At 43.2% G+C, this 11,464-nt stretch overlaps 1 protein-coding gene across 1 annotated transcript in view; it reads left to right on the top strand.

Annotated features, from left to right (window-relative positions):
- The first annotated feature begins 452 nt into the window (after positions 1-452).
- Positions 453-11,464, top strand: part of LOC111957884 (triacylglycerol hydrolase DDHD2) — a 34,998-nt gene continuing 23,986 nt past the window's right edge. Inside the window, exons 1-8 of the mRNA XM_070437086.1 lie at positions 453-703; positions 1,292-1,517; positions 4,160-4,352; positions 4,851-5,038; positions 5,337-5,426; positions 5,593-5,713; positions 5,922-6,011; positions 6,355-6,496. Coding sequence (XP_070293187.1) covers positions 1,368-1,517; positions 4,160-4,352; positions 4,851-5,038; positions 5,337-5,426; positions 5,593-5,713; positions 5,922-6,011; positions 6,355-6,496 — 974 coding nt within the window. The 5' untranslated portion in view covers positions 453-703; positions 1,292-1,367. The remainder of the gene's footprint in view (positions 704-1,291; positions 1,518-4,159; positions 4,353-4,850; positions 5,039-5,336; positions 5,427-5,592; positions 5,714-5,921; positions 6,012-6,354; positions 6,497-11,464) is intronic.

Here is an 11,464-nt window from a genome sequence, read left to right as displayed (position 1 = left end):
TATTGGTGAGCCAACTGGTAAATGCAGAGGGTCTTTTACTTAGTTATAAGGAATTATTATCACTTTACAAGGTCCCTGTAACACCTAAAGATTTTGCAATTGTTTTAGATGCCATTCCCTCAGGTGTTGCTTTATTATTCAGGAACGTGTCAAGACCTGACCCTCAGAGCCTACCTTCTATTGACTCATCAGTAGGAAAGATTTGTTTCTCTTTTGGTCCATTCAACAACAGAGTGATACGAACCTTGTTTACAAACAAAACACCACATTTTCTTAACGTACAAAAAGAAATTGAACTGTATTTTAAGACAATTAAATACTATACTAACAAAAAAGCTGTTAGAATAATAAGTGTATGTATGTCCCTTAAGGTCCTTGTGTAATGTGATATTGTACCCCCTAGTCCTTTGTATATTATTTATATATACTTGCGTTCCCACATGTACTTCCTGTATTGAGTTGTTGTCAATAAAATGTAAAAAAATTGCAACATCGCCAGTAGTGACAGGACAGGCTCTCTACAACTTTGATAGCTATCTAGATAGCTAGCTTTTGATTGTTTCAACTGTTTCTACATAGTTTTATTGATTTGGCAACCGTGCTTAGTTGAGTGATAGGTTGCTACGTCTGTAATGTAATAACAGTAGAAGAGGTATGTGAGTGCCGCGACCGGCTGCCCGACCACCTAGTCCAGCAGCAGCAGGTCAGTTAATGTTGTTTTCTGACTGCCTTCTCCGTCCTGGCTAGCTAGCTACTACTGGCGCTGCATTGACTGAGGCGAATCCGTTATAGCTAGCTAACTAGGAGTGTAGTGTTCTTGTAGGTACTAGTTAGCTAATAACCAAGAATATATACTCCAGCGATAATAGCTAAACATGCAGCCAGGCTAAGCAAGCTATCCCAGATGGGTGGCTGACTGCCGTATGCCAGATGGTCTTAATTAATTAACGTTAGCTAGTTAGCTAGCTCGCCATCACCGTTATGAGCCTCTAGTACAAGCCAATAATTTGACCTGTACTCCTGACAGCTCTTCTCTTTCCGTCCTACAAGAGAAACCTATAACGTTAACGCGCTGCCATAATAATAAAGAACTAGCAAATAATAAAGAACCAGCACTATTCCGTCATCATTTGGACTATTGCGGATCTAATCCGAAACAGAGATACCATGCATGGGTTCCGTTACTTTCTTGTGTATCTCTAGCTAGTGCTAAATAAATAAAGGTCAAATGAAACAAAGTGCTCACAGATGAGCTAACATGATGGTTGTGTTGTTATTATTTCTCTTTCAGGTCCTCAGTTAGCTACAGTACCTCAGTGTGCCTCAGTGCCCAACTCTCTCTCTCTGTAGGGCTGAAGGTAAGGGTGATGTCAGAGGGCCTGGGGCCAGAGGGGGGGCACTCACAGCCTGCCCCCACCATCACTGTTCAGGACCTGTCAGACAGACCTGCACATACACCTCTGGACAGGATCGCACCTGCGCACACACTTCTGGAAGGGAACACGCCTGTGGAGCAGGTGAGTTTGTGTACTGTGCAACTGTGTACAGTTCTGTGACGGTGTGATCAGTAAAGTGTGTGTCAGGGTTGGGCTCAATTCAGGTTTGAATTGAGAATGCTTCATGAATTCCAATTTAATTATTGAATATTAATTACATTTTAATTGATGTAGTAAACAGAATATAGAATTGCAATTTGAATTAAAAGGAAATAGAATTTAATTTGAATTCAAGGAAATATAATTGAATTCAGTTAAATTCAATYAATTTCAAATGCCTCTTCTATTCTATGTTAGGTGTAGTCCATACACATATACATCTTGTAAATAAAACATCAAACATGTCGTTATATACTGCATATTAAATATTTGTTGAAGCAGTTGATTTTCAGGACAAACTTTTGAAATGAATGATCAAGGAAAACAAAACCTGTATGTGAATATTCTGTTATTATATTTAATTAATCACTTACATTTTGTTCAATATGGGGGAAAGTACTACATTTCCCAGAATGCATTAGTTTAACCCTCAAGTTGACCCTGAAGCCTTCAAAAAGAAGCCAAACAAATGAAATGGTTGGTGGAAATATAATTGGCTATTCTAAGCACTATGCTTAAGAGTATATGAACATTGTTTCCATTGTTTCTTTGGTATCTGGAAGTGTGACCTGTCAAGTTCAATGAAACGCTCAAATTCTACATCCTGTGGGGTCAATTCGAAGTAATTTGGGGAGTAAATTTCAAAAATATGAATTGAGCCCAACCCTGGTGTGTCTCAACTGCACTGGGAGTGTGAAGTCATCAAATACGTGTGTGTGTGTGTGTGTGTGTGTGTGTGTGTGTGTGTGTGTGTGTGTGTTCGTGTGTGTTTGTGTGTGTGTGGGGAGAGGGTCCAATGTCCGTTGTTAACAGGCTTCCCTGTCACTCTCCAATAACCCAGTAGAAATCCCCTGATAGTCTATAACCACAAATACAGGCTTGAGACTTTGCCAGGAGCTTTCCAGACCTGGCTGATGTAAAACAGATTCTGAAAGGCAAAAAAAATCCCCAAATGTCATGAGTGAACAGTAATGTTATCACACTATAGGCAATGGGAATACAGCGTGTACTGGTGGTATTTACTCCTCCCATAACACTTCTATAGCAGAGGCCCTATAAAGCAGCTTGTCCTGTCAGTAAACACTTGACTAATGTCAGTCACTACTAGGCTCCTCCCCAGCCTCTTACAACTATGCCCCCTCCGCTAGTCCCCCTGCTCTAGTGTGTGTGTGCTCTGGTCCCCTTGCTCAAAGTCGACTGTTACATTCTCCTGCCCCACAGAGCTAATGTTACAATAAGAATGGTATGTCCTGCAGTCACCTTAGGGCCTGTGCCAACTGCCAACACACAACAGAGGTTAGGAAGGGAGAGGTAGTCATACAGTTGACACTTTTATAGTGTAGGTCTATTCAGAAGCATTGTCATGATTGGCAAAAGCCAATTTGTGTGAGCGGGTACAGGTCATTTATTAGTTTGGTTAAAAACTCAGTTGCGAGGCGAAGGAGACTTCCTGTTTGGGCAGCTAACAGGAAGAGCCTTCCATTAACATTCCTGGTTCATTCCTGAAGCCACATTACGGAATCTGTTTTAGAAGAACAATGTCATGGTGAAGTTGTGTAAAATCTGCATTGGTGTCACAATAATAAAATTATTGCCCAGGCAACGGAAGATTTAACCAGCACAAATCAGAGATTTTATTTCGCAACCCAGAGTTTAAAGGTTTGGCTGTGGAAAATACTGTCGCAGAATCTCCTTTTGCGTACAGAATTCTAGCACAGCACGTGATGTGAGGATGTCAATCTCCCTTCCAGAGGTACAGAGAGATCCAGCCTTTGTGCTGTTCTTTCACACACTGGGGCTGAGCTAGGGCCCATGTTAGCTGTGAGTAGAGGAGAAAATAGGAAAATAGAGGGGAAGAGTGGAGAGGAAAGAAGAGCGGAACAGAGGAAAGGCAAAGGAGAGAGGAGATGCTTGCTGCGGTAGAGAGAATAAAGCAGGGCTTTGTTTAGCCCGGGAGAGGTCCGTTACGCTGTGCTCTGTCCTGGTCTCGTCTCTGCTCGTCTCCTGAGGATCAGTGATCAGTGAGAGCTACAGGAAAAAGGAACAACCGACGCCCTGCTTGGCTGCTGTTTAATTATTGAAGCTCCTGGCTGTAACTAGAATGGTGTGATTGTGGAGAGACTGTGCTGTGTGGAGGGGAAGGTAGGTCGAACTACGTCAGGGGTTGTGACGATACTACCTCCCTAGAATATAAACTATGGATCTCTACAGAGACCTCCTGGTTATAGGGGTCTTAAAGTAGACTTTCCCAGTGAAGGTGAATGAGGACTAAATGATCAGGTGGGTGCTACTGTAGCTGCAGGGTTTTACAGAGCTTAGTGTTATTTATATTTATACACACACACAGATGGTTATTTATACTATTTGTTTAACCAGTGTTGATTCTTACTGTATGTGCATGTGTATATACAGAATTCTAGTCGCGTTCATGTCGCGTTCAAGGCAACTCGGAAAGGTATGCACATTTTCACTTGGAGGTTCCGAGTTTCTGAGTTGTCTTGAAAGCACCATTACACCCCAGGTATCACTATGATGATGTCATGTTGATGATTTCACCCCTGCAGGTGTCTGGCGTGGTGGAGGAGACCTCCCCTTCCTCCACTTCCTCCTTCGAGTTGGTTGACATGGAGCCAGCCCCACCCCTGTACCAGCCCGTGCAACCCCATTGGTTCTACTGTCGCCGTGCCGACTCCAAGGATGTGTGGCTCCCTTTCAGCAGAGAGGACTCGGAGAGACTGGAACAGGCCTTGTCTACCGGTGAGTGGAGAGAGCAGCAGAAAGAGGTAGAGAGAGAGAGGAGAGAGAGAGAGAGAGAGAGGAGAGAGAGAGAGAGAGAGAGGAGAGAGAGGAGAGAGAGATGAGAGGAGAGAGAGAGAGAGAGAGAGAGAGAGGAGAGAGAGAGAAGAGCGAGAGAGAGAGAGAGAGAAGAGAGAAGAGAGAGAGAGAGAAGAGAGAGAGAGAGAGAGAGAGAGAGAGAGAGAGCAGAGATGAGAGAAGAGAGAGAGAGAGAGAGAGAGAGAGAGAGAGAGAGAGAGAGAGAGAGAGAGAGAGAGAGAGTGTGTGTGTGTGTGTGTTGAACAACTGTCAGATAGATATCACCATAACAGTCCTCTCTGGTCTGCTGCCCACTGGGTCAGTCCCTGCGGCTGGCAGAAATGAGAGGAATAGGCTACACATACTCACACGGTCTCTGTATCAGTTTCATCTGTGTTCATTGAGAATATTTGTTTGTGTATGTTGTATGTGTGTGTTTAGGAGGAGAGGAGGAGGTGGTGGTGGCAGTAGAAGGGGAGAGGTATGACGTGCGTGTTCGGGAGCGGCAGAGGTATGCGGTGTACTGGGAGCAGGGCCCGTCAGAGGTGCGACGCTGTACCTGGTTCTATAAAGGAGATAAAGATACCAGATACATGCCCTATCCTGAGGAGTTCAGCACCAACCTGGAGGTATGACACTCTAACGTTACCCTGGCAGTGCTGTAACATCACTACAATGTTATTACAGCATCATGTCAACATCAGTACCCCCATTATTACACCATCGGTACAACATAATCAACATTACAACACTAAAACACCATTACAACAACAATAGTACATAACTACAATATTATTACAGCACTACTAAGTTGTGTAATCCCCCCCCTCCCCCCTCTCTCTGTCTGTCTGTCTGTCTGTCTGTCTGTCTGTCTGTCTGTCTGTCTGTCTGTCTGTCTGTCTGTCTGTCTGTCTGTCTGTCTGTCAGGAGGCCTATATGATAGCAGTGACTCTAGATGAGTGGAAGAGGAAGCTGGATTTTCCTTCAGGAGAGACAGTCATCCTGCACAACCCTAAAGTAAGAACGCTGACCGCTCCTCATGTCTTTACTACACCAATGGGACTGACTCATGCTATGCTAAGTTTGGATGCATTAGTTATGGGGTGTCATGTTTTTAGTATCTCCTCCATCTGTATTTACTCTCTCTTTTTCTCTCCACCTCTAACCCCCCTTCCATGGTCAGCTGATCATGCAGTACCAGCCAATCGCGTTGCAGGACGAGTGGGTCTCCTCTCCCTCGGAGCAGACTCGCCCACGTACTGTCAAGAGGGGTGTCGACAACATCACAGCAGAGATACCTGACGGTGTGTGTGTATGTGTGTGAGAGATATATTTACTGTTTGACCTCTGGTCAGTCTCAAAACCATTTAGTATAATGGATTACTTTCAGTATATCTGTCCTACATTACTAAACACCTTTTTAGGTGTGTGTGTGTGCGAGTTTCTAATCTCCGTGTGTGTGAGAGACATGTGTCCTGCTCTACTGAAGGCCTGTCTGTGTGTGTTATCCAGGTGAACCAGAGACAATAGATCACCTGGTATTCATGGTTCACGGCATCGGCCCCGCCTGTGACATCCGCTTCAGATCTATCATACAGTGTGGTGAGTGTGTGCCTGTTTGACTGTGTGTCGCTTGTGTAGTGCTGCTAGTGTGTGTGTGTGTGTGTGTTGTGTGTGGTGTGTGTGTGTGTGTGTGTGTGTGTGTGTGTGTGTGTGTGTTGTTGTGTGTGGTGTGTGTGTGTGTGTGTGTGTGTGTGTGTGTGTGGTGGTGTCAATGCATTTGTTTGACTGTGTTTGTGGCCTGATGTGTGTATTGTGTGTGTTAACCGGTCTTCTGTGGTGTGTGTGTCAACTGTCTCTGTGTGTTAATGGTCTCTGTGTGTGTGTGAACTGTCTTTCTGTGTGTGTATGTGTGTATTAACGGTRTCTCTCTCTGTGTGTATAGTGAATGACTTCAGGAGTGCGTCCCTATCCCTACTGGGGAGCCATTACAGGAGAGGCCAGGAGGAGGGCAGGGTGGGCAGAGTGGAGTTCCTACCTGTCAACTGGCACAGCGCACTACACGGAGACGCCACTGGAGTAGACGAGTAAGAACACGCACGCGCACACACACACACACACAGAGATAAGCATCCTCAGTCTAGTCAACCAGTATCTAGTAGAGGTCGACCGATTATGATTTTTCAATGCCGATACCGATACCGATTATTGGAGGACAAAAAAAGCCGATAATCGGCCGATTTATTTAAAAATAAAGTTTTTTAAATATATATATATATATCATACACACACACACACACACATTTTTGTAATAATGACAATTGCAACAATACTGAATGAACAATGAACACTTTTATTTTAACTTAATATAATACATAAATACACACACGCACACAGCTCTGAAGTGACAATGATACTGAAGAGTCTGCTTAGGAGACAAATACTCTCAACTGTTTGAATAAAAATAGAGTTTAAGTTACCTGTGATGAATGTTGAAAACAAAAACTTTAATTTCTATATGCAGGAAATCCTATTTTAATAATGGGCATGGTAAGAATTGACAACCAAAGTGCGAGTCATAATTCCCATGACACCTTTTAGCAAAATCTGAAAAGCGGTTCCTTCATTTATTCCATAGGATATTTTTAGATTCACTTAAAATAAGGTCTGTGTTTCGTGTAGGCTTACATCACCGTGCCAATTTTATAACTCTGTAGATATCCATAGGACAAGGTAACTCTGATCAATATTGGCTAAATATAAGCGAAGATACATTTTTTTGTAGAGTGGATTTATGAAAATATGTTGACAAACGTTACCTTATCCTAGTGAGATTTACACGGGTATCAAAACGTCGAGGCGGTTTAAGCCTGCACGAAATACAGACCTTATTTGAAGTAGATCAAGACATTCTCTATGGAAGACATGAACGGTAAAATAACGAAGGAACCCCTTTCAAATTCAGCCGCAAGTTATTACAGGAATTATAACGCGTCGACTATTTCTCTCTAAACCATATACCTTTGACTAATCCGGAAACTATCACCTCGAAAACAAAACGTTTATTCCGTTCCGAATTTTATCTAACGGGTGGCATCCATGAGTCTAAATATTCCTGTTACATTGCACAACCTTCAATGTTGTCATAATTACGTAAAATTCTGGCAAATTAGTTCGCAAAGAGCCAGGTCGGCCCAAACTGTTGCATATACCCTGACTCTGCGTGCAATGAACGCAAGAGAAATGACACAATTTCACCTGGTTAATATTGCCTGCRAWCCTGGATTTCTTTTAGCTAAATATGCAGGTTTAAAAATATATACTTGTGTATTGATTTTAAGAAAGGCATTGATGTTTATGGTTAAGTACACATTGGAGCAATGACAGTCATTGATTGATTGTTTTTTATAAGATAAGTTTAATGCTAGCTAGCAACTTACCTTAGCTTACTGCATTCGCTAACAGGCAGGCTCCTCGTGGAGTGCAATGTAATCAGGTGTTAGAGCATTGGACTAGTTAACTGTAAGGTTGCAAGATTGGATCCCCCGAGCTGACAAGGTTAAAAATCTGAGGCAGAACGTTCCTAGGCCGCCATTGAAAATATAAATAAAAAAAAATATTTAAAAAAATCGGCGCCCAAAAATACCGATTTCCGATTGTTATGAAAACTTGAAATCGGCCCCGATAAATCGGCCCCGATTAATCGGCCATTCCGATTAATCGGTCGACCTCTAGTATCTAGTACTGCATTTTTTACTAATCTCTTTATCTCTGTCTACCGCCCTCCTCTCTCCACTCTGCTTATGTCATCTCATCTCACTCCCCCTCAATATTTCGGTTACCACTTATCCGCTGGCGATCTATCTCGCTCCACCACAACAACCAGGCCTGTTTTCAGGCTGCGGTGCTCTCTCTGCGACAAGACTATCTAATAGCGGTGTGAGCAATTTAAAGTGGGGGCTGGGGCACCAGAAAAATCTGAACTCCTCACGAAGGGCGCAGTAATTTCCTGACATTTCGGCACATTTTGCCATGGAGCATAGAATTTTTTGGGCCCGTTTTTATATCAGCGTTTTGCTGCATTTCTGCACATTTTGCCATGGGGCAGCACGAAAGTTTACGCAATTGTACAGCTAATTTCCAGCAATCTACACATTTGGACATAGGGAGTTAGACAAAATGTTTGCCGTTTTTATTATGATTAACTGATGATCAAGGTCTGGGCCCCACCCGGTCGGATAATTCGACAATGGCTTACTACAAGTTTTAAACAGCTGCGGTTAGACTAATTTACCAATCAAAAACTTTAGCTGACATGGGCTAATTCGGAGTGACTGCTGATGCACACCAAATTGCACCTTGTGTATTTTTATTATTCAAACTTTCAATAGTAAGTTGAGACCACGACTGAGCTTCCTAACAAAAAAAAAAAAAAAGAACCTAATAATATATACAAAAGTATAAATATTATATTGGACAATTTATGCCACTACAATATATACAGTACCCAGTCAAAAGTGTAGAACTCATTCAAGGGTTTTTCTTTATTTTTACTATTTCTTTTGTCTACATTAGGCCAAACTATGATACAGAGATAGTATAACAAAAATTTACATAAATTAATAGTATAGATCAGAGCCATTCAAAGCAAGCCACCCTATTTCACTGGAATGAACGTTGCCAACAAATTCATTGACTTATCACCACGATAATGCAGAGAGTTGTTAGCAGCAGTATATAGGAGTAGATTCATACGCATTAAGAGCACTCTTGTTGGTCAGTGCTTTTCCTCTCACTACTTGAGGTCCATGAAGGACTATAGCCCAAGATCACTGATGCGCACTCTCATGTATTGCTATTCTGCGGGTCGTAAACAGCCCGACCACCAGCGAACACCAATTACATAGGCTGACGCGCATGGATGATTGTGAGATATTTAGGACACTCCAGGTCCGATGCCTACCTTCCTATCCCTTATCCAGGCCTACAGCTCATTTCCTTGTGATAGAAGAGACGGACAATGATAGTCCCACTAAGCCCAAACCAGATGGGATGGCGTATCGCTGCAGAATGCTGTGGTAGCCATGCTGGTTAATTGTGCCTTGAATTCTAAATAAATCACTGACAGTGTCACCAGCAAAGACCCCCACACCATCACACCTCCTCCTCCATATGCTTCACGGTGGAACACACATTGGAGATCATCCGTTCACCACTCCATGATACAAAGACATTGCGGTTGGAACAAAAATCTCAAAATATGACACATCAGACCAAAGGAAGACAGTTTCCACCGGTCTAATGTCCATTGTCGCGTTTTCTTGGCCCAAGCAAGTCTCTTCTTCTTATTGGTGTCCTTTAGTAGTGGGTTCTTTGCAGAAATTCACCATGAGGCCTGATTCACGCACGCTCCTCTGACAGTGATTTGAGCTGTCTGTTACTTGAACTCTGTGAAGAATTTATTTGGGCTGCATTTCTGGGTGGTAATTCTAATGAATTATCCTTGCACCCAACTCTGGTCTTCCTTTTTTGGCGGTCCTCACGAGAGAGTTTCATCATAGCGCTTGATGGTTTTTGGACAGCACTTGAAGAAACTTTCAAAGTTGATAAATGTTGAGAAACAGGATGCACCTGAGCTCAATTGTCGATCATAGGGTCTGAATACTTATTTAAATAAGGTATCCGCTTTTATATTTTATAAATTTAAAAATGATAAAAACTGTTTTTGCTTCGTCATATGGGGTATGTGTTTAGATTGAGGAGGACTGTTTTTGTTTAATCCATGTTAGATAAAGGCTGTAACGTAACAAAATGTGGAAAAGAGAAGGCGTCAATGAATATTTTCCGAATGCACTTTGTGTGTGTATATATCTATTATTTGATTTAAAAATATATATATTACGAGCTACAAAAAAGAGGGCCAAGGGGCATCGCACTGTGGCCCAAATGCCCATCCCTGATCTATAGGCTGTGTGTGCAGTGTGCATGTGATAAATTCAATAGACTAGGTTAAAATTAGCAATATTACAATAGTTTTTACACTGGCCAAGCAGCCCCTCACAGGGATGATCTACTGGCCCGGAGGGTTTCCAAAACCTCCCTGTATATCGAGTCCTGACTGACACACACACACACACACACACACCACACACACACACACACACACACACACACACACACACACACACACACACACACACACACACACACACACACACACACACACACACACACCTGTACCGTTGCTGCCTCTTCAGAAAGTTGGTTTATTTTTGGTCAATTGCACATTACTGTTTCAATAAATCATGATGATAAAACACATTATAATGTGACCAGGTTAAACAATTTCACTGGCACCCTTGCAAAAAAAAATGTGTGTTGCACTCCCAAGTCAAATGGTCGCAAATGCTTGTTTTTGATCGCAGTATCGAATCCTGGTGTGTGTGCATGGCTGTGTGTGCGTGTGTCTCACCCAGGCTGTGTCCAACCACAGACACTGCTCCAGTGAACTCTGGTGTGCTGTGTTTAGAACAGTGAGTGGAGCTTGTTAACCTCGGAGACCACAGTGTCCACTATGGTCTGGCAGTAGGTAGGACTGTTGTAGAAGAACAGGTCGAGCAGAGTGTCATTGGTGAAATGTCTAAGACGACTGATACTGGGGAGAGTGATCCTCTGAATGTCCCTGAGAGATAGGGGAAAGAGAGAAGGGGAAGAGAGGGAAGGGGAAGAGAGGGAAGAGAGAAAGAGAAGGGGGGAGAGGGGAGAGAGAGAAAGGGAGGTTGGGGAGAGAGCAGGGTGAGGGGAAAGAGAAGAAGGGGATGAGAGGGGAAAGAGAGAAGGGATGAAGAGGGGAGAGAGGGGTGAGAGGAAGGGATGAGCGGGGAGAGAGAGAAGGAAATGAGAGGGGAGAGAGTAGGGGATAAGAGGGGACAGAGAGAAGGGGATGAGAGGGGACAAGAGAAGGGATGAGAGGGGACAGAGGGGGTGAGAAGGGGAGGATAGGGGAGAGAGATGGGTAGAGAGGGGGGGTAGAGATGAGGAGAGAGGGGAGGGGT

This window comes from Salvelinus sp. IW2-2015, linkage group LG33 (assembly GCF_002910315.2).
Source record: "Salvelinus sp. IW2-2015 linkage group LG33, ASM291031v2, whole genome shotgun sequence".
NCBI lineage: Eukaryota > Metazoa > Chordata > Actinopteri > Salmoniformes > Salmonidae > Salvelinus > Salvelinus sp. IW2-2015.
This window is presented reverse-complemented; position numbering and strand designations above follow the sequence as displayed.